At 42.0% G+C, this 27,913-nt stretch overlaps 1 protein-coding gene across 1 annotated transcript; it reads left to right on the forward strand.

The window, feature by feature from the left end:
- Positions 1-4,294: 4,294 nt before the first annotated feature.
- Positions 4,295-26,316, forward strand: antxr1c (ANTXR cell adhesion molecule 1c). Its single transcript, XM_013133948.4, has 18 exons — positions 4,295-4,920; positions 9,614-9,685; positions 10,192-10,263; positions 10,476-10,557; positions 10,655-10,685; positions 10,802-10,875; positions 10,964-11,032; positions 12,281-12,361; positions 12,581-12,641; positions 13,221-13,319; positions 13,643-13,712; positions 15,439-15,517; positions 16,037-16,132; positions 16,990-17,028; positions 19,274-19,372; positions 20,381-20,548; positions 20,749-20,829; positions 24,094-26,316. Exons 1-18 carry the CDS (start codon positions 4,763-4,765, stop codon positions 24,364-24,366), a joined length of 1,704 nt encoding a protein of 567 aa, XP_012989402.3. The 5' UTR covers positions 4,295-4,762; the 3' UTR covers positions 24,367-26,316.
- The last annotated feature ends 1,597 nt before the right edge of the window (positions 26,317-27,913 follow it).

A 27,913-nucleotide genomic window follows, 5' to 3' on the forward strand; every position in this document is an offset into this window, starting at 1 on the left:
CCGCTTCATCCGGGGCCAGGTCGCGGGGGCAGCCATCTAAGCAGAGATGCCCAGACTTCCCTCTCCCCAGACACTTCCTCCAGCTCTTCCGGGGGGACACCGAGGCGTTCCCAGGCCAGCCGGGAGACATAGTCCCTCCAGCGTGTCCTAGGTCTTCCCCGGGGTCTCCTCCTTGTGGTGTAGCACAAAATTCTGGGTCCTGTACATAGGCAGTCTCTGATTCAAGATGAAAACATTTTCGAGGGCCCCTCTACATGTTAGGGCCCTATATATTTAGTTCCTCTTTTTCCCCCAGTCCGACGACACTCAATATGATATGCCTGAATGAGCTTTGATGCAACCAAATGTCTTTAGAAGTCACGTAACTAGTTGAATAGTGTCCACCTGTGTGCAATCAAAGTGTTTAACATGATTTCAGCATCATGCTATGGGGATGCTTCTCTACATCAGTGCCTGGATAGCTTGTGAAGATTGAGGGCAAAATGGATACAGCAAAATACAGAGAAATCCTGGTAGTGAACCTCCTGAAGTCTGCAAAAGACCTGGGAATTGGGAGATTTCTTTTCTAGCAGGACACTGACCACAAACATACATCCAAAGCCCTATGAAATGGCTTAAAAACCAAAAGGTGGCGAAACCACCAGGACACAAATGTCTTTCCACGCCACTCGCCACCCCAGTTGTCAAGAGAGTCTGCTATAATATATTCCTATTTAATTTTATTGAGTCAATTTTTTCAACTTTTGTCGTTAATCTCTATTTTAACCCGTTCAAATAAATTTGAGTCCCCCCTCCCCCGTAAAATGTTTGAGTCCCAGAGTCTGCCTGCTCCTGTCACCTTGCTGCTCCACCTCCCTTCCAGTGAAAACACCCCGGGCGTCGGTTCATGGTGTTCTATGCAACTGAGCAGTCAGGATCGCACAAGACTAGCCTAGCAGTAATGAAAGAAGGTACTGCCACACATGTTTATGAAATATACGATACAAAATGTCATCTTATAATCTTGCATTAGCAGCAGCCATTTATTATAGTTTAGACATGTCTGATACCATCTACTAGCTAATGTAATGCAATCGTCAATATTATTGGTCATGTACACGAGCTAGATGAAGATGCAGATGAAGTAGCTTGCCATCATTGCCATTTAATGCTTGTCCTGATAGCTAGCAAAGGGTATTGAACAACGTTCATGTAGCTTATTATCGATAATTAAATGGTTAATTTCATCTGTGGAGAAAGTTAAGGTTTATCTACAATAATTCCAAATTAGACATCACTGGACATCTATATAACACCAACAAAAAGTGATGTGTGGTCATATGGGATCAAAGACAGGATCTCAACTGAATATTGAAAATATGTGGAAATCCAACCTGATGGCGCTTAAGCAATTTTGCAAAGAAAAACGGGCAACAATTGTTGTGTCCAGATGCGCAAAGCTGGTAGAGACTTATTCAAATATAGTCATAGCCGTTATTGCTGCCAAAGGTGTCTCTACTTAATAGTGACTAAATGGGGTGAAAACGTATGCAATTAATTATTTTCTGTTATGTTATGTAAATATAAAAGATTATATTTTATTTTTCATTTTTACATTATGCAAATGTTTGTGTCGATCAGTGGCAAAGAAAAACCTAAATAAAATCCATGCTATAACAAAATAAAATGTGTAAAAGTGAATACTTTCGAGAGCCATTGTAGATAGATGTCCCAAAAAGTGTATTTGATAAATTATTTTTGAAGTCTATAACAAAACAAATTGTGGAGAAAGGGGAATTAATACTTGTCAAAGGCCCTGTAGCTGTGTCATCACAAGGCCAGGGTTTAGATTCTGCATGTGGATTAGCCCAGGGGTACCTCAGAGGGTGGTACCCATGGTCAGAGTTTGGGGAATCAAATCTGGTTGCTTTTCCTTTTTGAGTTCTAGTAACCACTTCTGGGGGTTTGGGCACCTGTAATCTTAATCAAATTTTGTTCCAGCGGGTAAGGTTTCTGGTATAGACTTCCTGCTTGAGCTATCAGCATAAAAAACAAAACTTCACTGGATATGCTTTGAAAGACACATATCTCACCATTGATTATCTCAAGCCCATAATTTTTTTTTAATTGCCAGCTAGTGGTTGTTTGTATGTTCCCACAACTATCTTCTCCCCCGCTCTCCAGGTTAAATCTTGTTACTAAGGACAAAAACAAATGTACCTCCAACAATGCATCAGTCAAACTACTTACGTTTGCAGATAAACCCACTCTGGACATCACCTCCCTCTTGAGTCTGAGAGCACAGGTGTTTGTTCAACTGAATCATACAAATTCCTAGGGACAATTATTCCCACAAACCCAGTTGGGAGGACTGCCAAACAGGGGTCATAAACGGATGCACCACTTGAGGCTGTTGAAAACACAACAAACGTCTCTGTATGTCCTGATCCACTTCCACACATCAACCATTACGCCCATCCTCACCTCCTCCATTTTCATCTGGTTTATCCCAGCGTCGTCCCTTCGCTGAGATAAACCGCAACACACAGTACCATCCGTGGGACGGACCATCACCTGCCACCCGCCGTCCTTTCAAGTCCTACATTAATCCAGGTTTAGGAAGTCGTGCAGGCATGATCCAGTCACCCACTTCCCCCATAACGTTCTCCTGCTGTAGGCAGAGGGCAGGCAGGCAGTACAGTCACATGACCAGTTCGTTTCCCATTGCTATGGCTGTCCGCATTCAGACATCAATCTGGATGCGGAGAGACTATCGAGACTCTTCACCAAGTTACCTCCAAACTGTCAACTAAACACAGCACCGACACTATGCTGCACTCATACACTGCTCAACTCCTAGCATCTAGATGGCAAAGCATCTATATGGATCATACCAGGCCCTCATTCACTATTAGGTTTTAATGAAATACAAACTCTTCGCCCAGGGCCAGTCATGCCAAATAGTGTCACTATGCAAAACAACGTATTCACTGTGTCACAATGGAGCTACATCAACGGTACGAGAGGCTGGTCCTGTGTGTATGCCTGTGCATGTGTGTGCATCCATACCAGTGTGTGTGTGCATGTGTGGGCGTGTGTATATGTACTGCATGCATTCTTTTTTATAGAACACACGCTAGGAAAAAGTATACCCGTCTTACAATTATCAGATTACAGAAATGGGGAAAGTAATCAATAGCAAAAAACATGTTGAGCCGTGGGTCCACTATTCCAGCAGTCATCCCTTTAATTGTGTAATGCTTGCTTTGCCCATCTCTGGAGGCGTAACTTTGCTTTAGAGCTGACTCGTGTGGTACTAGCAACAGCTGGCTGGCTATGGCTTAGGCTCTAAATACTGTGGACATGCACCTTTTACATGCTTGGCTCTTCTCTGTTTACAGTAAGAACCCTCAGTAGGCAATTGAGAGATGAAAATATGACAGCGTGTGTCAATCCCAGTAATTGAATAGCGTTATAAATGTGTAATTACATGTTAATTGCATACTGCAGGCACCTCACCACAGGATGGCAAATAGCTGGTTGAACCAGTAAACAAGAGTTAAGACTTACTAATGCTTGTTTTGGTCTACAGCATAATTAGACTAACCAAGGGAGTAAGGTTTTTATTCTACCTAGACACATGCATTTGGATTGCATAAGGTAACTGAGCCATTTTGCCTATGACCTTGCAATGTAGACACATGCTGTAATACAATTAACAAAGTGGTTACAGCGTTTAAACTTTCTCCACAGCTAAAACGACTTAGGTGGTTTGTATGATATGACTCAGGTTGAGGAGTGAGACAACAAGTAATTGCGTCGCTTGATCATGTTTTTTGCTTAGTAGTAGTGTTTTTATCATTTTTTGCAACAGCTGTCGTTTTGCTTGTCTAGGCCGTGGCAACGTACAGGTGTGTCAACTTAGCGCATACACCTGTGCGTGGTCCGCCAACAACCTTGTCAGCGTTACGTTGTATCCACGACTATGGTGTTGTTTCGAGTGTTTTCATGGCTTTGTGGTTTTTGCGCGAAATTGACAGGCCTAACAATGAGTTAACTGGTTCATCGAACAAATACAAAGTAGGCTATAAGTAATTATAGTAGCAAATATTTGATGACTTATATTTCCAATCGAGTTGAGTTAGGATACAATAATATTATGGACAGAATGGATCTTGATGTTACCACATCAGTAGAATTGAGCTCATCACTTCTTTGTCTATGCATCGGCCTGTTTTCCCAAAGTTAGCTGGAGAGGGAGGCGCAAGATGGAATCCTGACTTTTTTTTTTCTCTAGGCAGAAATATGAAACCTGGTTCATTTCAGCCAAGTTTGTCCCAAGCTCGTCGTTCTTATTAACATCTCTCTACTCCATTTCCTTTTTTTTAAATAAAATGTTGTTTCGAGAATTTGACAGCAAATATTTTTTAATGAATTATCTATAGGCTACCCATTGAAACATTTGGAAGTGTTTCTAAAACGGCGATATTTTTATGATAGCAATATAAACGAATTTCGGAGCACCAAGTAATACTTTTTCCTGGAGAACAAAGTGCCGAAATCTTAATTGTGTTGTATTTTTGCAACAGATCACCCATCAAATATTTCCCTGGATAGACGGTCGGGAATGTTTGGAAACTGAGCGCAACAAAACGAGGCGGCTTTGACCGTCTGTTGTTTTGTCGGTTTTTGGCATCTTTGCTAAGAGAAGTCCTTTCTTTGGGGACGGCATTTATTTCTTCTCATTGAACATTTGGAGGAATTTACTTTCTTGAGGGGAAAGATGGCGAGGTTTCGGGGGAAAATGTATATTGCCCTACTTGTTCTTGGATATTTGATGTTCACTTTAGCATCTGCAAATGATGAACTGGAACAAGAAGTAGAAGAAGAAGAGGAAAGTACATGTCAAGGCGCTTTCGACTTGTATTTTGTGCTTGACAAGTAAGTACTGCATGCCATTTATGATAGGCTACTACATAAATAAAACCATCCGAGGTACCTTTGTACTGAGATGTATAAGCCAATCTGGTTAAATAAAGGAAAAGTTGTAAGAACAAAGTTAGTGCATTTGAACTTATATCATTCAAATCTGTTATTCCAGCTGTTCCAGATGTGTATGTAGCCAATATTCTGTCCCGTATGTTTCCATGCATAGAAATCTATTGTGCACTTCCCAAAAACTTGATTAACTTATTTTCACATTGTTGCTAAAAAAGGAAATAGTGTGTTTGTCTGTGTGTGTTTGTGTGTCCGGGCGTGGGTGCCTGGGTATATGTTTGTGTGGTGACGCAGTAGGAAGCTGACTCTAGGTAAAGTTTGCTGAATAGGCAGTATGAATGATCATCTAATTCTCTGGGGATTTTTTAAAAAATTTGGAATAAAAGAGGAAGCATGTATGTTCATGCCTGCCTGTGCTTTGCCATGTCCACATCTTTTTTAACTTTAAGACTTAAGGTAAAACACTGGATTCTTCCTATGTGAATGTAAGTCCTTTACATTCTTTGTTGAAGAATTCTTTGTTGTTACAACATCTTGAAGACCTATAGCAGGCATCTCACGATCAAAGATGAGAAATGTAGACAATTTACAGCTTTATATCCTGCTATAGCCTACCCTTTACGTAATAGATACGATTTTATTATGTTTTAGATAAGCTCTCATGTGTTCATACACATCTCAAGGACGTTTTAGGCTTAAAATGCTATAGAATTCCACATTACTTATGCAAACTTGTGGCGATGGATGTGGATGATGTCTGTGCCACTAACTGAGGTTCCTGACTTCAAACAACCGGATGCTCATTAGTGACATCCCCTCATCCCTCAGGCCTAAGCTGTTTATGAGATGCCCAGACCATTTCCTGGTTTAAGTTTAGAGCACATACCTTTTCTACAGGTCCATGACCAGGTAAAACTGTTAGATCCCATTGTTTTTTTCCTTTGGGTCAGGTAGGGGAAAACTCCTGGCCCCTCTCATGCTTAATTAGGCTACAACAACTTTGTCTCATGTTATGTGAATATGACTCCTGTGGGCTCCACAACTAGCTTATGGTAAATATCTTCCACAGCCAAGTGGTCAATGAATAAAGGAAAATAGACCAAATGGGGATCCTTAATTATTACTGCTAGGCTCCAAAAAGATGCTGGATCAAAGAGAACGTCCCTGTGCGTTGGTCTACTGAGTTATGATGTTGTACCTAATCAGACTGGTAAGCCCTAACCTGCTGTTTTATTGGGAACTCAACACAGAGGGGTTGTTTTAGTCAGGTTTCAATCACCTCCAACCAGTTCTGATGCCTAATGTTCCGCACAATAAAGATCCTTAAAAACACGTTCCCTCCCTAAGACTGTAGCTGATGCTCTTCAGATGGACATTTTAGTTCTACTTTTGGTCTGCTGATATCACTTCCTTGCCCAACCTATCGCTTCCGCATCCGCATGGACCACTTGCAGCGGAAGTGCATCTCTGGCCCACGAGACATTCACTGTTTATATGACACAAGCTCATGATGCCAGAAGGCCTGATGCTCCCGGAGATCTCTTCAGCTGTATGGTATCAATTAACCTACTTAAAAACATTGTTTTCTAAGAACCAATGGAAGCAGTAATGTTTGGCACGTGCGTTTTCTCGGTAGGAGCTGCAGACATTTGTCACTTGTTGTTCCTTTTTAAATCTTCATCATTCTTCTCAAGAAGAATTTGCGTAATGTTATTTTTTTTCTCAAAAGCCAACATTGAATTTCGGCATCAAGTCATGATCGTTGTAAATTCAAGCCAAGCGGACTACAGCTGGATTCTATAAATAATTTAAACATGTCAAAGCCTTCTCACTGTGGAATGTGTTTTTTCTCTCTTCAGGACCATAGTGTTGTGTTGGCCTCCATAGCGAATCAAGTCGCCTTTGGCAGATGTTCTTTGCAGGAATGAATGCCTTGTTAAAAGTGATCATACTGCCTAGAATCCCTGGTGTGTTGGAGGCCAGAGCCAGACAGTCATTTCGAAGGTTAAAATGCAGCTAGTTATTTTGAGAGAAAAAAGATTGCACCTAAAGACAACTAGAGAATTATGTGAAAAAGAGCAAGAGAGCAAAGAAATATGCAAGGGAAGGAGAGAATGATGTGAAGATTGGGCCTTGATACAGCAAGTAGGCCTGAAGCAAAAGTAGGTTAGTGGTTTCACCGTACAAATCCCTGTGCATAGTCAGTTAAATAGGAGTAAGATCATTGGTTGCAGACTGGGGTGGTTCTCACCATGCAGCTGGAATGGGACATTGTAACTTCATGGTGTTGGATTTTCCTCTCAACACTTATAGAAGCGTGAGAGCAGAGCCCATCATCTTTTACTGAGTGCTTGGTCTGACAGAGCTTTTTCCCACATGTCACAGACCAGAACCCTGGGCCAGAACGACTGGGCTCCCCTCTCACTCTATTTTCCTCACTCTTCCTCTCCCACTGACTCACTTCATTTTTCTGATTTTAGCTGTGCAGTTTAGCACAGTCAGCAGAAAGAGAGGCTTAATAAATTATTATTTTTTTAAACTTCTTTACACTCCAGCCGTCACTCTGACATCCAGCAAAGTCTTGGCAACGTCTGCTTTACGTGCTAGGCGGTAATGGTGCATGTTAGCTGCCTGAGTGTCCTAAGATGTTTGGAAACAGTAATCAAATTCAATGCTTTGGTGAACCAGACACATAGCCTGGCCATTGCTCATAGTCTTGAGACCATAGCCTATAGTCTTCCTGTTATGTCTCCAGTCTGTTATTCCCCAGGACAGATTTCTAAGGAACTGACCTCACAGGTCCCTCAAGTTCTGTGTTGCTGAACTATTTTAGTTTCTTTGTCATCTGTGTGGGCTGACGGACAAGAAACTGGACTTGTGGTTGGTGATCATCGGTAGGTCTTTTCAGCTTCACCCAGCAGATGAGGCACTAAAAAGCCAACACGTTGTTTTAATTATCCCAGTCATACCCTGCATGCTCATGACTTCCACACTCTTTCTCTCTCACACTCTCTTTCTACATAGAACAGTTCATCCCACCAAACTCTATCCATCTCTAAGTTTCCATGACTTCCAAAATAAGTTTTGTAATGAACAAACGTGCATATCATGTACGTACAGTCAGAGCATCTATCAATTCTATAACACTAGGAAAAAGGAAACAGAGTTATCTTTTCGTATGACGTAACCTTAAAATTCTGTCACGAAGGGCTCAGTTAATTTGGTCAACAAAGCTGTTCAGGCTCGTGTTAACAACTTCCAAAACCTTTTATCTGGACAGAACCCAAACCTTTGAACTGTTATGGTTTGACTCAGTCGATTAAAATTAGATCAAAGGAAAAAAAACTCAAGAAATTTCATCAAGGATCTCACAAGAAAATAGCCACTTCCTTTCCTAATGGTGTTTATACAGGTGAGGAAACTGCAAGCTGGCCCCACAATCCCGCGACTGCCTGTTACCTCAGAAAACAGTCTTGTCCAACACAAATAATATCCATTGTGATGCAAAAAATCTCCAAGGCATGAGTCCTTAGCTTAACCCCGGTCTTAGAAAAATACAGAAACACTATCCATGTATTCCTGTACAGCACATAGAATAAGACATTTTGAGCTTGTAATGACAGAAACTGCATGCCTTACAGATTGGTTCTTCCTTCAGTTCAGGACACTCCAAACGTTTGGTTAGTTGATTACTGTTATTCAGCACATTTGTCCAACATCTATATGAGTCTCACTGGTCTCTGCCACAAACTTTGTTTAGTTTGAAATGCCTTAAAGTGCTAGGATCTCAAGTTAGTTTGATTAATAAACATTGCAATCTGAGGGAAATAGCTTATAAGAATAAAAAAGAATATAAGAATATACTCAACATAATCAATAAATCATTTCTGTATATCCTTTACAACAACAACATAAATATACACAAGGAAATCAGTACTGAATCTAAACTGGGAAAACATGTTACTGTTATGCCTGGCCCTAGATTATAACTTTGACTATGATCATCTATGTAAAGCTCTGTCAGCTACAGCATCCTATTTTAGGCTACTGATTTATTCATTGGCTAACAGGACTGGTTTAGTTCCATGTTTTAAATGAGCTAATTTCCAATGTTTCATACCTCAGTTACAACCGCCCCCATTCTGCCCCGGTGAGGTTACTTCCGGCTGTTCACCCACGGTGTAGAGAGGAAATTAAATTATTCTCTGTGGAGAACATGCGGTATAATATTGCTATGGTTCCTCAGGGAGAACTGTTCCTCAGGGAGAATCGTTTCCTCAGCCCCCAGGGAGCTAGCTGAGCAGGTTGCTTAGTGACAGACTTGGTCCTCAGATGTGTCCCAACCCACTTTCCTCTTTGCCTCTAATGAATGTAGTTGATTAAGTGTCAGTGAAGATTCTAGTGAATATGTTCAAATGGCTTGTAGAGTCATTGTATTTCTTCCATGACACATTGTTTGGCCAATCAACTTATTAAATAATCTCGGTTATGATTTTGTGTGTTTGTATTTTTTGAAATAGTACATGCTTTCGGAGTTTTGGAAATGCAATTATTAAATGTTTCATGTGAGGTTTCAAATACCATAGTAGGAATTTGTAGTTAGTGTGTAAGTATTCCTCTGTTTTATTTTTCTTAGATCTGGCAGTGTGAAACACCACTGGGTGGAAATTTACTCCTTTGTGGAGCATCTAGCTGAAAAGTTTACCAGGTAAGAAAACAGAAAAGAAAAATTATTTTATATCATGCTGCGGTATTTGGTAATAGCAAAATAGCAACAAAAACAAACATCTTTATTGCTCCTTGGCCTAATAAAAATACATCACTTTGCCCCATCACTTATATAGTGGAAATGGCATGTATCGTGAACATAACAGCAGGTCGAGAGATTTAACCATTATTTGTCATCTAGTTAGCTATACCCATCATGTCAATTGCCAATAAGCTACCTCAGTATGTGGTTTGGTTTTCCCCATCTCATCAGTCTCAAAAACAACACCCGAACCCCAGATTCATGTTTATGTACCTCTGTTATGTTAAAATACCTGTGCTAGGTACATTTTGATGCCAAAACACGATAACTTACTGAAATTAATGATTTGTGTTTGTATGTTTAATGGTTGAGTTCAAACATAGTATGGCCACTTACAAATTTGTCAAATGGAATGTATAATGTCTCAACATTTCTAACCATTGTGTTTGTGTGTTGTTTTACAGCCCCATGTTGAGAATGTCCTTCATTGTGTTCTCATCGAGAGGAACCACTCTCATGAAACTGACGGAAAACAGGTTAGCGTTAATATTGGTTGCATGCCAAATGACATAAAGTACGTGATCTCCATATAGGGGACTGTGAAAATGTATTGTAAATGTAGGGAACAGATGTAAATGGAGTGAATTAGAAGAGATGAAGCCCTCTAAGCTTTTATCTGTTTCAGTTTGTGATGACCTTCTGGCAGGCTACAAGGACATGTTCCCTGATGTAATGTTATGTTTGTCAGGGTGGAGATTAGAAAAGGATTGAATGTGTTGAGAAGGGAGATACCTGGGGGAGACACCTTCATGCACCTGGGCTTGGAAAGGGTATGTATCTCTTCCTTATGTGGTTCTTACTTTATCAGCCATTATACGCCAGTTTACTATATTGAACCACAACATCACAATGATCATCTCTTTTCAGGCAAATGAGCAGATACACCAGGGAAACTTTGGTAAACATCCTCTGACATGCTTCATTAGATATACACCTATTAAAAAAAAAAATCGCTAAAATGTTCTTGGAAATTGCAAGGTTGAATCACAACATTTATTGGGTTCTCTGTTTCAGGGCAAGCTAGTGTTATCATTGCCCTGACGGATGGAGAGCTGAATGAATACCAGCTTGTCACGGCACAACAGGAGGTACGCGTAAAGGACCACCACATTCACCCGTTACCCCCGTTAGCTGAAGTAAGGAAGCATTCTCTGATTCCTGCTTTGTCCCAAACAGGCAGAGAGAAGCCGGTCCTTGGGAGCCATGGTGTACTGTGTTGGAGTGAAGGACTTCAACGAGACACAGGTCAGGGTTTAGCACTGAAACAGAGTCATGTTTGGCTCCCACGTAGGTTCAAAGTAGAAAATTACAATTGCATGCAGTATACTACTAAATCTTATTTCTCTCCAATTACTACAATATATGATATGACTATTTGGTAAACTGTTTGTAGACAATATATCATATAATTTTATCTACCTAATTCAAAATAATAGCGATTAAACTGAACCAATTTCTGCCAGAAATCTAATAGCATCAGCTGTTAGAGCGTTGAGGAATGTTGTATGCAAATTAGAACTTAGATGGGGCAGTTAGGCTGCCATGATGGAAATGTGGCCAGGTTAGGAATTTAGAAAGGAAATTAGAGTTACTCATTCAGTAAGAGCCATGGACTGGTTACACATTGTTTTGAGAGTCCCAATTTTCTGTTTCTTCTGTAGATATTTTATGGATAATAATACTATCCACAAACTTTAAACAAACTTTAAACAAACTGTTTGCTAAGGTTAAGGTTAGGGTCAGTTTTAGAATTTGGTTTAGGGCAAGGGCTAAGCTTAGGTATAGAATAAAGGTTTGGTTTAGGATATAGACAAGGGTTAGGGTTAGTAGGTCATTCGTTAAAATGTTACAGATGGTCAGTAGACAATATGTAGAGCATCTACAGGCACAGTTTTGGGACTCCCAAGGACCCAAGGACTTACTTGTGACTGTAGAGTAATGCAGGGCAATCTCCCCCCTCATTGCCCTGGGGCATTCAGATTTAATCTTTAGACCAGACAGAAGGTTGTCCCGCTGCCGGCCCTCCAACAGCACTCTCGGCAGGATCTGGTCTTCCATTTAGAGACAGAACCCTGACCGGGACCAACCCCTGCTCGGCTTCAGGGGCAAGATGACAGTGGTGTACAGGGTGCCAGGCCGCTGACACACATCCTGAACCTGTACGTCTGAGGAGGATACTCATCTGCCAGGCTGAGCTGTAGGGGTAGAAGAATTGGGCATTCTGGACCCGGCAAACAATTACCGTATTAAGGGAAGGATAATTCCAAGTTGTGTCGTGTTTTACTGTACCTGGTGGATCTAAGTGTGTCTACCCATGTACTGTTTCCCCCAAAACTGGTCACCCACGGAGGGATGGAGGCGTAGAGATGCTATATCCTTTTCGTGGTAGGAGATTGGTATTTGTGTGTGTTTGTCTCTGATCCCTGAGATGGGAGCCAGGAGGGAGCACCGGTCTGTGTAAATAACACGTGCTGTCCTCTCCTCCCCCTGTAGCTGGCCACCATAGCCGACACCATCGAGCATGTGTTTCCTGTGATGGGCGGGTTCGTGGCCCTGCGTGGAGTGATCGACTCGGTAAATAAACTCAGCACGGGAAACCTACCTTTGAAGAAAGAGAAAAGATGAAAATACTAAATAGACACAGCTGTTGTCAGCAGTGTAGCCAACGGCTACTGTAGATCTCAAACTGTAGTAACCTGCCTCTTATTTCAACACAGAATAAGAAACTGTGAGTCACGTTTAGCCAATATTAATGTAGTTAACTCAATTAATGTTCTCCTTCTCCTCCTTCAGATCATTAAGAAGTCCTGTATTGAGATCCTAGCTGCAGAGCCCTCCAGTGTTTGTGCAGGAGGTGGGGTCATTTTAGGAACAAAGCAGATCAATTCCAGCCAATGCTAGTTCCCTGTTATTGCTTAAGTGCTGTGTTTATTCCATTAAGATGCCAAGCTGGGGCCAATGACTGGGCCTGGGGCTCAGCTGGCTCATATTCATTAGAGCACACTGTAGCAAAACGTGTTGGTAGGGAGAGCTAAAATGACCGGTTGTTTTTAGACTCATGTAAGTAGTCCCTTGCTGTTTCAGTCAGTTGTTTTCCATTTGGTGCCTGATGAATACAACCCAATCCCTCTAATGGCCACAACAGACAGGAATCCCATAGGGAATGAGTGTTGTTAGTGTCTCTAAATGGAATCTCCATGTTTAACTTACGCTGGCCTGCCAAATGGAATTCCATTTGATGAATTACTTATTTCCCAATCAGGTTCCACGAAACCAACTGTTGTTTGAATGTGATCTGATCTGGGTTTCATTTTACCAGTGTTACAAATCCAATCTAGCTAACAAAAATGTCCATGCATTGTTTGATTGTAGACTATGCTTACATCACTGCATGGATGTACTCCGTCCTGAAGGACCTGTGTCTTATTTCCAGTGAGTTTCCAGGTGGTGGTGAGAGGGAACGGTTTCCTCCATGCCAGGAACATAGACCAGGTGTTGTGCAGCTTTAAAGTCAATGACTCCGTCACCATTAGTGAGTACCTTCCTAAAATGTACATTTAGTTCACTGTAGACTTTCCATGTGTTTACCGTGAGTACAGCGTGTATTTACAACTGCGAATGTTTATTCAACCTACCATTAGTGTGTTCATCCTAAGGTACAGTGGGTGGGACAACCACTCAACCCAGTAATAGTATGTACACCTTAACTCAGGGACGTAGGATTCAGCAATGTCAGTGCTCCAAGGAACAGACAAACACGTACCAGAAACTGCGAGCGCGTAAGCCAAAGGTCGAAGGGTGGGTTGCAGGATGGCGGCGACTGATTGAATAAACTAAACCTATTTATGTCCCTAGATGAGAAGCCAGTCGCTATAGAAGACACGTTCCTGCTGTGCACGGCCCCAGTGATAGAAGAAGTTGGGCAGTGAGTACCATTCTGTCAATCAGTTTTAATATTCTCCACTCTGTCAGCGTCTGTCGTAGTAGGTGTGTTGTTTTGAAGATCATCCCCTCATACCTCGCAGACACACACACACACACACACACACACGCACAGAGCAACAGAGAGAGAGAGAACTAAAACAAGGCTGCTATGCATTATGGTGTCTTTATGATCCATGTCTGGCCACATTTCACTCCTCCTCTATATGCTCAACAGGGCAATGAGATCACTCAGTTGGAACCCTGGACTCTGATTTTGCAACAAGGCTGGCGGATCTGTTCATAATAAAGACAGTGTTACGTTAGAACAGATAATAGTCCTAGGAACAGATCAGCCAGCACCGTTTCAAAATTTGGAGCTCCAATGTCAACAAACCTCTTTTAGAGTGTTTATGTAGATCATCAAGTAATAAATGGAAGAATTATATGGCAGAGTTAAGAAATTAGACACTGGGTTCTTTTTGACCTGGGTCACAGTGTGTCAGTAATTGGCTGAAATTTCAAACCTGGAATCGATACAGAGACATTAAACGAAAGTACTCCGTGTACTTACCTCGGCTTCCCACACACTCTTATTGGTTTCCTCATCGTGGTTTTTTTCCTCACCTTTTCCCCACACTCCAAAGTCTTCACTACTCTTCTTTCCCATGTTCCTCCACCACTTTCCCCTCTTTTCTCCAGCCCTTATTCCCCTAATCTCTTCCACCCCTACTTTCCCCCCACCTCTCCCCTACCCAGTCCTTCCAGTTTCTCTTCCTGGTTCATAGCACACTCTTCATGCTCCCCCACTCTGGCTCCAGTCCCACCAGGCGCCGCTCTCTCACCCTCACCCTCGAAAGCAGCTCTGATCAAAGCAGCAGAACGTCTGCCTTGTGATTACCCTTTCATCTGGCTGCTTAACAGATGTCTGACACACAGCCCTGACTTGGGGTTTCCTCTTCTCATTGTCTGACATTTTTCCCTGAACATCCTCAAGTTAACAGGAGACCGTTTCCTTAGATAACCCTCCTCTCCCCAAACCCTCTCTAATGCTGCTATGCTCCCTCCTTGTCTGTCACTCCTTTCCTCCATAGAGTCATGGAGCCTTTAGCGCCCCACGCTTAAATCTGTCGACCTCCTTCCGTCCTTCACACACAAACACTAACATCTCCAGAAAATGCGAACAGTGGCCGGAGTCCAAGCCCATATTCCTCCGGGGACTGGGCTGTACAGTAGTCTACACAGCTGTTCACTGGCGCTGAGTTATGCGTCCACATTAACTTCAACCTCATACCAGACTGTCTCACTGCAGACTGTCTCACTAAAAAAATGCTAAGCTTTATCAGTCACAATCATTTACTTCACATCCATTCGTGACCGGTCTACATGCATGAGACCCTAGAAGAAAATGTGGGAATTTGAAATGTGTCTTTGTCGTCAAGGTTTTCGCTGCTTATCTGAGGTCACATGCGTAGAATTGTTTTGCACCCAGAAAACAGAAATAGGATTTGCTGTCATTTTGGAAGTGAGGATATGATGCCCTACCTACTCAATAACATGTCAGGAATAATTGCTCTGTTGGACAGGCCCAGAGCCTTCTTGGTGTGGCGTTTTGGCAGTGGCCAGCTATGCCATTTGGCCATTTGCCAATGTTGCCTGAGCAAGTCTTACCTGATTTGCATCCATTTGGTATTTGCTGCAATGAGAGGCTGTGTGTTTTTGTGTTTCAGGGTAGTTTATCTACAAGTGAGCATGAATGAAGGCCTGTCGTTCATCACCAGTTCTGTGCACATCACCACCACAGAATGTGTAAGTACTCTCTTCCAATCCCATTACAGCTACTTCTCAGGACTCACTAGGTAGTTTCCTCCTTTTGTTCTTTTTTAATCTGAAGCCAAACCACTGAGGCTTCAGCAAAGACCTCCCCCCTGAACACATCCACGTCAGAGGCAGATTATAACCAACACTCCACTCAACCACAGAGAAGGAAACACCGGCAGATCTTATCTACAATCAATAGGCTCTAATAGGAACCAGCTTGTACCCATTTTAATATCTTAAAAACCCCTCATCAACCCCTTTGATCTGTCTTTAGTCTTCCTGGTCTAACAGTGTAAATTCTGTCTTCAGTCTTTCTATCTAACAGTTAACTCAGTCTTCAGTCTTTCTATCTAACAGTTTAAGCCCTGTCTTCAGTCTTCCTATTTAACAGTGTTAACTCTGTCTTCAGTCTTTCTATCTAACAGTGTTAACTCGGTCTTCAGTCAAACTGGTCTGTACATCTAAGGGTCTTGACCCAGTTAACTCTGTCTTCATCTTCCCTGGCAGTTCGATGGCACCATCCTCCTCATCACTCTTCTGGTTCTCTTCCTGCTGATGGCCATGCTGTTCATGTGGTGGTTCTGGCCCCTTTGTTGCACTGTTGTAAGTGTACCCTAAATTAAAAGTTGGTTTCATGTGATGGAAATTATGTCCCAAATGTTAGACATTTAACAGTTACTACAGTTGGAGTGACTTATGCAATGTCCCCTTATAAGCAACCGGGTTATGTTAAGGTTATGTGTGGGTTGTTACCAGAATACGATATACAGTTCCGGGAAATAATTAAGAGACCACTGCACCTTTTTCTACCCTTTCCAAAAAAGTCAAAAAGGAAGGTTTTGGGTGAGGAACAGAAGGGTTAAAATTAATAGACCACTGCAAATTGAAGGCTTCTGTTCCTCACTCAAAACCTTCCTCTTACATTTTTTTGGAAAGGAAAGAAAGTGGTCTCTTAATTTTTTCCAGAGCTTTATATTACATTAATAGTTGAGTTCGTTTTACAATGTTGATGTTTAATCAGATGATAAATGATCAGTTCACTGGGAGATAAGAATGTGATGTTTCCACTAGCCACTATAGACAAGGGATATTAACATGACTTATCCCCCTGAACTTGAACATGTGATGTTTCCACTAGCCACTGTAGACAAGGAATATTAACATGACTTATCCCCCTGAACTTGAACATGTGATGTTTCCACTAGCCACTGTAGACAAGGGATATTAACATGACTTATCCCCCTGAACTTGAACATGTGATGTTTCCACTAGCCACTGTAGACAAGGGATATTAACATGACTTATCCCCCTGAACTTGAACATGTGATGTTTCCACTATCCTCTGTAGACAAGGGATATTAACATGACTTATCCCCCTGAACTTGAACACGTGATGTTTCCACTAGCCACTGTAGACAAGGGATATTAACGTGACTTATCCCCCTGAACTTGCTCTCTAGGTGATCAAAGAGCCTCCTCCTCCACCCCCTCCAGAGCCAGTAAGTCAGCCTTTAAATCTCCTGTGACAGCACACACATGCACCACAGACTACACCCCGAGACACACACAGGAAATCAATCATCACAAAGAGCTCTTAGACTGTGTTTACACAGGCCCACCGATTCAGAACGTTTCTTTAAATAGTTTGTTTGCCAATCAGATTAGCTCTGAAACACAAAACAAAGTGAAAAATTGTGTTACGATTGGACCAATTCGTGGATCAAAGATCAGTGCTGGGCAGCGTCTGCCTGCGTAAAGCACCTTTCAGAGCATAGAGAAGGCGTGATGCCTCAAGCCGATCCCCAAAAATGTGTTTTGTCACATTTTCCATGATGTGATACAGCTGGTTTGAGAGGTATTCTATGGATTTCTGATACATGGTAAGCTAAACGTACTTCTCTGCATGTTCGTTTATGTTCCATGTCATTATGCCCATTCAGCATGTTTTGAAAGTGATGGCTGCAGATCCATGGTTAGTAGTAGTGTTGTGTTTCTAGGGGATTCTGTTTTGTTTTCAAATTTACCCACCGTGTCTTTGTATTCATTTCGTTAAGTAGTGGAGTAATTTTGGAGCAATTACAGTTCTGCTCAAAAGTTTGAATATCCTTGGAGAATTGGTAATATATGTGCCATCTGTAAAGAATACATAAGTGAGCAGGCAAAACATGTCTTTTATTTCTTATGGGATTCACATTCAAATGTAGGTCATAACAGAATGGCACAATCATAAAACAAAACATGGCAATAAAGAAAAAAGGAACTGACCCCTGTTCAAAAGTCTGCATACACTAGGTTCTTAATACTGTGTATAACCCCCTTTAGCATCACTGACAGCGTGCAGTCTTTTGTAATAGTTGTCTAATTCTTGCAGGTGGTATAGCTGCCCATTCGTCTTGGCAAAATGCCTCTAGGTCATGCAAAGTCTTTGTTCATCTTGCATGAACTGCACGTTTGAGAACTCCCCAGAGTGGCTCGGTGATATTAAGGTCAGGAGACTGTGATGGCCACTCCAGCACCTTCACCTTTTTCTCCTGTAACCACTGGAGGGTCAACTTGGCCTTGTGCTTAGGGTCATTGTCGTGCTGGAAAGTCCAAGAGCATCCCATGTGCAGCTTTTGTGCAGAAGAATGTAAATTGTCTGCCAGTATTTTCTCATAACATGCTGCATTCATCTTGCCATCAATTTTCACAAGTCTTTAGAGCTTACACACAACCAAAACATCAGTGAGCCACCACCATGCTTCACAGTGGGGATGGTGTTCTGTTCACTATAGGCCTTGTTGACCCCTCTCCAAACATAGTACTTATGGTTGTGACCGTAAAGCTCTATTTTGGTCTCATCACTCCAAATTACAGTGTGCCAGAAGTTGTGAGGTGTGTCAAGTTGTTGTTGGGCATATTGTAACCAGGGTTTTTTGTAGCATTGGTGCAGTAAAGGCTTCTTTCAGGCAACTCGACCATGCAGCTAAGTATTGTCGTATTGTGCTCCTTGAAACAAACACACCGTCTTTTTCCAGAGCAGCCTGTAGTTCTCCTGAGGTTACCTGTGGGTTTTTCTTTGTATCCCGAACAATTCTTCTGGCAGATTTGGCTGAAATCTTTCTTGGTCTACCTGATTTTGGCTTGGTGCCAAGAGATCCACCAAATGTTCCACTTCTTGTAAGGCTTTGGACACCTTTTTATATCCTTTTCCATCTTTATAAAGTTCCATTACCTTGTTTCGCAGGTCTTTTGACAGTTCTTTTTTGCTCCCCATAGCTCAGTATCTAGCCTGCTCAGTGCATCCAAGTGAGAGCTAACAAACTCATTTACTATTTATACACAGACACTACTTGCAATTTAAAAAGCCACAGATGCGGGACATTCACCTGTGTGTGTCACCTTGTGTGTCTGTAACAAGGCCAAACATTAAAGTGTATGTAAACTCAGGGCCATTTGGGTGGTTTCTGTCATCATTATGATTTAAAAAGGAGCCAAACAACTATGTAAACTACTTGAATAAAGGAAAAAAATGTATTTCCTAAATCAATGCCAAAATGTCCCAATTTCTGCCAGGGTATGCAAACCTATGAGCACAACTGTATATATTTTCTTTCTGTGAAGCCACAAACTGTGAATTGAAAAATATTTCAGAGATAATAAGAATGTATTGCATTTTGGAGATGGGGGAAGATACATATTTTATTACACATTAACTTTTTGTTTTGTGTAAGACTATCAAGCTCACGCTTTTCTCTCTGTCAGGAATCAGATGACGAAGATGGCATGCCCAAGAAGAAGTGGCCTACCGTGGATGCCTCTTATTACGGAGGAAGAGGTGTCGGAGGAATCAAAAGAATGGAGGTGAGGTGGATCTAATTCGCACCTAATGTTAGTTATGCCACAGAGATGGAAAGAGGTTTCATCTGGGTTTCCGGGGCAAAATGGCATCTGTGCCAGCGTGGACCCGTTTGGAGGTGTGATCACATGACCACTCATCAATGTATTTCTTTTGTGAACGCTCAATGGATTACAGCGATATCAGTTCACATTCAACAACTCTCACCACTTATTCCTCCCACTAGTCCTTCATTTTGTCCACCAGCTTCAGAAGATGTGTATATATAGATGATTAGATGGTCAATGATTCCCTGCACCGGGGGTATTCAACTCTTACTCTATGAGGCCTGAAGCTTCCTGGTTCTCTGTTCTATCTCATCATTAATTGTACCCAGCTGGTGTCCAACCAGGTCTAAATGAGTCCCTGATTAGAGGGTTGCAATGACATTTTTTTTAAGAACTGGCTTCGAGGTCCATAGTTGAATACCCCTGCCCTACTCTATTCAGTGCTTGTTTTGTCACATAAACAGACATTTTGTGAATTGTTTAGAGTTTAAGAGGAATTACAGAGAAATGTTTTTAGGTTTTTAGGATCCATATTAGCTTTTTCCAAAGCAGGGGTTCACAAAACCAGTAAACAGAACAACTAAAAGAACACTGAAATAGGGAGTGTTTAGTTTTTTTCAACATGAATAGTCTGGTCTGGCCTGTTTACCAAGGAGTAAAATCATAATTTCAGTGCAATTTGTTAAAATAGAAATAAAAAGATATATATATTGTGAAAAACCTTTCAATATTACTATGTTCAAAACTTATAATGCCCAACTATCTACACATACTTGTAAGTTTTATCTCCCAACTACAAAAAAGTGTATTTTCTACTAGTTGAGTCCTCTAGCCATTTCTATGAGCTACACACCCAATTCAAATTTCAATCTTTATCCTATATTTCCTTGCACCCACAAGCTGGAAGGAATGATGTCCTTGACAGTACATAAATGGCATCATAACCCTTCTGTTTCACCTCAACAGGTGCGCTGGGGAGGGAAAGGTTCAACTGAGGAGGGGGCTAAACTGGAGAAGCCCAAGAATGCAGTGGTGAAAATGCCCGAGCAGGAGTTTGAGCCTTTTGAGCCCAAACCCAAAAAGGCCCACAACAGGAAGCCAGCAGCGGACAGGAAGTGGTACACACCCATACAGGTGAAAATAAAATTTTTGTCTTCTCTTTTATTTGTATTATTATGTACACTTTTCCTGTACACCAAAACATTTAAAAGAGGCTGTTGTGTAGTATGAAAGAACATACTGCCCATGGATACCTATTGACCATACAAACAGGCTTGCTAGCATTTATTTATGACAGTATTCTCTGTATGTCTCTCTCCCTCTCTCATCTGCAGGGCAAGCTGGACGCCATTTGGGCCCTATTTCGTCGCGGTTACGACCAGGTTTCTCTCATGCGGCCTCAGCCGGGAGATCATGTGAGTAAAGCCTTAAAACACCCCGGGAGCCCAGACATAGCCCCCCACACCCCCCCTCCTCAAACAGCTCTTTCGTTCCCCAGTAAACTTTCCTGATGACTCAGACGGAATACTTCCGCCGTTCCATCATTCGCTAACATCCGTGGCAAAGCGTTTGGCCGGAGCAAAGAGTTTGGATAGCCAGGCAATCCTGTAAGGGACCGACACCTCACCAGTGCCAGGATTCACAAGGCAGCGCCCAGCACCTGGTTCAGATCAGTCACTGTCATTACAGAGATATGAACAAGGACTGTGGATGCACTCCAGGCAGATCCTCTTGATGTTTTAAAAACTGCTTTCTGATTGTGCCTATTTGGACTTTGTCGTATCACGACGAATGTTTAAGTTTCTCCTGGAGTCATTGAAGGTGGTTTTTGCTCCTTACATGGATCTAAGTGATGGCCTAGCTGAGAGGCTGTGCGCTATAGCCCTCTCATTTCTTTCCTTCTAGAGCTGCATCGAACCTGCTGGGTTGGCACACCACCAACTGCTAGATAAAACCACACCTTCTTAGCAGAAAATCTTAAATCACCCCTTTTAACCGGAACTCCATTGTAACGAAGAGGAGAGTAGAGGAGGAACCAGGCGCAGCCTGACTTGCGTTTCTGATAGTTGGTATTTAATCAAAAACCACACCGAATACACAGATAAACTGGAGTAAAACAAAGGGCTGCAGTATAAGTGAAAACACACCACGTACATGCACTACATAGAGCGACAACACAGGACTAGCAGAGACACATAATGAGACATGGGGAATCAGGTGCGAGTATGTAATGACAAGACACAATTAACAAGTCCGGGATGTGTTCGTGAAGGACAGGAACCGGAATTGCACGGCACAATGGTGCTAGGTCTCACCTTACCGTGACATCCATATTTAAAGAGGGTTCTCTTTGTGTAAATGAATTAAATTATTCAAAGTGAAGCACTGCTAGGAGAACTCTCAACAACCACACAGAAAATCAACCTTCAGCCACAGAGGAACAGTTATGCTGTTGCTTAATACTGGCGTTCTTCTAATTGGAGATTTTTCCCAGTCAAATAGATGTCGATACTCTCAAAGGGTTTGTCCCAAGAAAGCTTTAAACAATCAGCACATGCAAAAGGTTACATGACGCAAGGCTTGTTCCAGAAATCGTTTCCTTCTCCTCTTGTAATGGTGTCGCCTATTCAAGTAATTTGCGGTCTGCTACGAAGGACCAGAAAAATTCCCAGGCAGGCTTACTGGTGGTACTGGTGTAGTCCTTTCTTCAGGGGTAATTGGGAAAAAAACAACATACAAGGCAGGGGAGTTCTTTCCTTTGCTGTGTAGTGTTACCTGAGGAGACCCATAATAACCTGACTCTGGCTTTTCACCATGTCTGTCTGTCCCCTGGGCCTTGCTAGCTGCAAACATGGCCTTTATCATTCACACACACACACACACACACACAAATAGACACACACAGCCAAATTGGCCTTGTGTTTTATTAGGCACATTTGGCCAAAGTCAGATTTGGATTTCTGACAGCCTTTTTTCAGTTTGTTGGTGTGTTGCATTTTGTCACCATGCAGATTGCTATGACAACACCATTGAGAGATGCCTCTGCCATAAAACATGACTGAATGGTCCTATTATGCACAGTAAAAGGGCTGATCTATCAAGCTTAGTTCCGTTTGATGTAATCAGTCCACAATGGAGCTGTTGCGTAGCACAGTCAATGCATACTCCCTGAATACATTTCATGTGGCTGTGTGACTGCCGAAACCCTGGAGGTTTTAATCTGTAGCTTTTTTTCTGGCTTGTTTTCTCTTCCACCCATGTGTCTGCATTCTTTGTGCTGGTTTTGGATCCACAGACCCTGTTCCTGTTTGCCTAATTTTAGGTTGAGTGAGGTGTAGTGCATTATGGTGGACGCAGCTCTACAGGGTCTGATGATCTGTGCTCAGTCTGCTTTATTCATCTCCCCAGTCCTAAAGCCACGGCTCACACCGCTACGCAGGACCTCAGCTATGTGTCTCCAACAACTCTCAGACTCATCCAGCTCCTACATAAAAGATCATGTGCTCGAGGAGATCGACTGCTGAGGTTAAATTAGAGGCTTTTATTTCATGTCTCCCCCCTGACAGAGGGTTTGCACTGCGAAGGACATGAGGTAATAACCCGCGGAGACAACCGCGAGAGTCGTCTCAACCAGCAGGGCCACATAAGAACCATACTGAAGCAGCACGGGCTAGTCGTTTTATGACCCCCGAGTTTTAATAGTAGGCATTGGAGGAGAGTGAGGTCTGAAGCCTTTGTCTTTGTCCTTTGAGTTGTATCAAATCTCAAACCACACTGGTTCAATGATATGCACTCACGGAAAGGTTACGGAAATGAATTTCTCTTAGTGTCTGCAGAGAATGTACACAGAGCATGAAAATGTATTTATCGTCCTGTCATTGACGTCTGAGACACCGAGTGGATTTGAGGAACTCAAGTTCGGCTACCAGATATTTGCTCTGTTTTTTTTGGTTTTTTTTTATGGAATGCATCCTTGGATTCTCTTCACTGATTTCTTGCCAGTACTGCTGCAGAGTGTTTCTTCAAATTTGCTTAATGGCTCCAGTATGACCACGTCTGCCTGTCTGCGTGGGGGTGGACAACGGCTCTCTGGGTTTTCTGTCACTTAAGGACAGAAGTCTGAGGTAGGCCCTCAAGTCTCCAGTGTCCAGTAAGAGGCCACTGCAAAGGTGGAGAGGTAGCTTTGCTGGACCAGAAAAGGGAGCAAAAATGTATGCCCCAAATATTCTTCAGGAACTCAGAGTAACTCCAAGACTCCCCTCGGGTTTCTCTTTTTCTCTTTTGTCTCTACATGCATCTCTGTCTCGCTTTATGGTGCTATAAACAACACAGAGGTTTTGAAAAGCAGCCACAGTCGCACTGGTTATGGTTCTTTGGAACTGAACATTGGGCCCCGTGGAGGGGGGCGGAGTAGGGTCACAGCAGGGGCTCATGGGTAATCTGTCTACCATGCTGGCCTTGGTTGGAACAGACAGTCATGGGTAATGGCCATCCCCTCACCAAGTGGTCGGCGTGGGAAAGAGGCGTTACCCCAGACTGGGGGTAGACACCTTGGTGGCGGGCTGGATCCACCGGGGAGGAGGATGAAATGGAATCCTGAGTTGTGTATTTATCTGTACATCCTAACATTTAGGCCATCGATCACAGTGCAGTCTAATGGAGATGTCTATCCCTCCCAGGGTCGGTGCATCAACTTCACCCGTGTGAAAGACGAGGCGGCGGCGGCGGCAGCAGCCAAGGCCCCGGCCCGGGCCTCCAGCCCTCCTCCCCCGGCTCCGGACTACCACCCCCTGATCCGTCCCACTACACCGCCGCCGCCACAGACCAGCCCCCCGCTGCGGGCGCCTCCCATCAACCAGTTACCCCCGGGGCCACCCCCCTCTCGCACTCCCCCAGGACCCCCCTGCCCCCCACCCTCACGCCCCCCACCCTGCCCCAACAACCGACCATGAAACCAGTAAAGTTGCCCCACTCCAATAAAGCAATAATCCACGCTGCCAGATGCTCCCTTAACCAAAAAAGAAACATGCTATTTATTGGAGTTGGGTGAAATTAGCAAGGAGATGCTATGGTTTGTTGCTGGACAGCAAAATATGTAGTAATAACAGGAAAAATACTGCAATGGATGAAATATGTTTTCAACTACTGAGTATTCCATGATGGTAAGTGTCAAGGTGACAGTAGAGTAGACAGTGTGGAGTTGTGTGGATTTAGTAATCTCTAAGTGGATTTACTTTCAACCAAAAGGATTGGATTTTCTCCAAGGCTAGGATGACAAACCTGCTGTTAAACCTGTCTAGAATAGCTTTTTGCATCTCTCTTTTGTAAATTTTTACAAATAGCTTTTAACATCTCTTTTGTAAATTGGAAGACTTTATAAGGGCATATTTTATAGAGGGTAAACAGAACATGGCATAGATTTTGATTGTAGTAATTTTTTCTTGTCTAAATTAGTTTAAGTTCAAGCACATGTGGTTAGTCCATATATTAGCCATTGAGAAAAGCATTTTCATTACGTGCATTTTATAGTTTTGCCCGAAGCCATAAGCATGTATAAGTTGACACTGAGACACTTTTAAAATGAACTGAACACGTAACATTTCTGTTTAATAAGTATACTCTCTCAGGATAGGAGCACATGCTGTGTTGAAAATGAGGCATACAAACACCGTGATATATTTTGATATCCCCGGAACAAGCAGGTCCCTGGAATTTTTAAACACTTTGTTGATCAATATCCCCAAGGTTGAGCCCAGGTTTAATGAAGTTGATATCGGTATTTGTGTACATGGAATGCAGTTCAGCTAAAGCATTATTCTTTTATTTTTGTTTTATAAACCATGAACCTCTCAAAATAGAACAACTCAAGTCGGCCTCTCGTCAAGTTTTTACTTTCCAAAACTGTACTGTATTGATCTATTGTTTTTGTATCTTTTTGTTTTATTTTTACAATTAAACCACAATCTCATTGAAACTGCAGGGCAGTTCACCGCATCTCTAATTTATTAAACCCCAGACCTAGAGGAGGGTACTTGAATATGACAAAGGTGTCTGCTGTCAAAGACGGACACTGTGCATGTAAACAAACATCTAGTCACATAATTTGATATGACAGTGTTTCTCAACCCCATGGCATTCAGTTTTGATATATTGCCTTCTTAACCGCAATGGTCAAAAGGCTGTATAGCATTATATAGCAGCATCATTTCAGTGATTTTTTCCCCAAGATCCAACACTGATTGAATCAAACCCTCTAAGGAGTACACACAAAGGTTGAGGAACACTATTATATACTCACGGTACCTTTCTGGAATTTTCTACTAAGATTTTTGTACTCTGTTTTATAGTATACTTCGTTCCATTATGTCCTATAATACCATTGTGTTACTATATTCCTTAATAAGGAATTGTGTTCCTATATTCTTTTGTTTTTTTGTAGCACTGCTGATAGCTGTTCCGGATAAAGATTAAGAGAGGTGCATGCATTTAGTTCCTTTTTATCGGTACAACAACATAAATAAAGCGCAATCGCACCCAAATGTAATATACATGTTCTGCTTTTTGAAAACGATGAACGTTCTCCATTTGTATGACTGGATATATGGATTGTAATTAGAACATCACCCCACCCAAGCAATGTCCTGGTTAGAGGAGCGATCAACAACGATATTACAGAGGTCATTATGTAGTGTTTCTATCTCAATGCTTCTCTATGACCCACAGGACTCTGTTGGTGATGTGTTTTCCTGAGAAGATGCTCTGAGACACTGAAAGGGGTTTTACATGTTAGCCATAGTATTTCATGTATTAATGGGAGTGCTGAAATAAATATGGAAAGACAAAGATTTCACTTTTTTACTTGTTTTTAACAGTATTAATAAAGGTTGACTTCCAAGCTTTTATATGAGACTGATGGGTGTTTTTTCTGCAAGTGCGTGTGAGAGAGAAAGGCCTGATTCTGCCTCCACTATGGCCTGCTTGCTCTGGGCAAAACCGGGCATCATTCCAGGCATCATTTTATTACAATAATCTGCACCAAAGTTGTTTTTTTTCTTCAATATTACCCTCACAAATACTCCTTTCAAAGTTATAGCAATGTTGTAGCTATCAATGTTACCCTCTGTCCATTGATATTTGCTCAATTATTACATTTCAAACTTCACTTAATTTTCAAATGAACATAATTACCCTAGCATTTTCTAAGGTAGGGTCCTATAAGAAATATACCATTATGAACGATACGGGCTGTTGCCTGGAACAATGACCATGATATGTGTACGTTTTCGATTGGTGCTCTATTCAGTAGTCTGTGAATGATCGGGTGGAAGGGAGAGCTGTCCACCTGGACCAGGGTCTGTAGGGTGGATGTGGCTGCCCTCCTCACCTCACGGACCGGGGAGCTCAGACAGGCCAGCAGGGAGAGCACCACTATGAAGGGAAGACACAGTTAGCTGTGTTACTAATATACCACTAACACGCAGTTATAACTGTGTTACTAACATACAATTAACACAGAGTTATAACTGTTACTAACATCCCATTAACACACAGTTATAACTGTGTTACTAACATACCATTAACACAGAGTTATAACTGTGTTACTAACATGCCATTAACACAGATTTAACACAGTCATCTTCTGAGGTGAGTGTTGGTACATGGTTTTTATTTCACGGTCGCAAGCAATGAGCCTTACTCAAAACAATGACACACCTTGGTGATTGTCGGACTTTAAGTACAAAAGAATTCAATGCAGCAAGACGGGTTGTAGAAGGGCCAGTGACTGACCCCTTTTTCGCATGTGTTTCAGTCTCTGCTGCTCCACCCAGGGTGCCTGGATAGGAAACAACTACAAGAAGAGGCCTGCCTCCCCAGAGAATGACCCACCCCCTATTTCCGCTACAAACACAAAGACATGCAGAAACACACAACGTTTAAATGCATTCTCTGAGTCTACAATGTTCATTTAAAATTTAAAAAATATGTTTTTCACACACAGATGTACTCTTTCAATAGCTTCTCTATGATCCACTTGGTCATTAAGATGATGGAATCCTGTTTACGACCAAAAATAATTATAAATTCCATCCAACATAAGGCAGGAATGTATTATGTAAAATTGTCTACATGTGTCATAATTATGTGAAATTACTTTCTAACTTTATGTACTTCCAGCTAATTACACAATTATTCATCACGAGATCAGAAGACCTCTCTGACCATAAGCCATATCGTTTATGCTTGGCTATAGCTGTGGAAACTTTCATTAGTGCTGTTAGCATAATAAACAACCTATATTTGATTTAATTAACTTGTTGGAGATTTCAGGAAACTCCAGAGCTATCTCTTAGACTTAATCTGGTAGCTTGAGGTTCTGTATGTCAACAGAGAAGTAAGATATTGTGTGCCTCAATACCTGACCTTAGAGACAGTATCTGCAACTCTTCGCAACTACATATTTTGGTAATTAATAGAATTTAATACTCTTATTTGATCTTG

The sequence above is a fragment of the Esox lucius genome, chromosome 5, assembly GCF_011004845.1.
Source record: "Esox lucius isolate fEsoLuc1 chromosome 5, fEsoLuc1.pri, whole genome shotgun sequence".
Classification (NCBI taxonomy): Eukaryota; Metazoa; Chordata; class Actinopteri; order Esociformes; family Esocidae; genus Esox; species Esox lucius.

Excerpts from the sequence above, each read along its gene's own strand:
- antxr1c (XM_013133948.4), top strand. The coding sequence starts at position 4,763 with ATGGCGAGGTTTCGGGGGAAAATGTATATTGCCCTACTTGTTCTTGGA. Across the intron at positions 17,029-19,273 it reads CTCCACCCCCTCCAGAGCCA|GAATCAGATGACGAAGATGG; the intron begins GTAAGTCAGCCT and ends TCTCTCTGTCAG. Across the intron at positions 20,549-20,748 it reads AGTGGTACACACCCATACAG|GGCAAGCTGGACGCCATTTG; the intron begins GTGAAAATAAAA and ends TCTCATCTGCAG.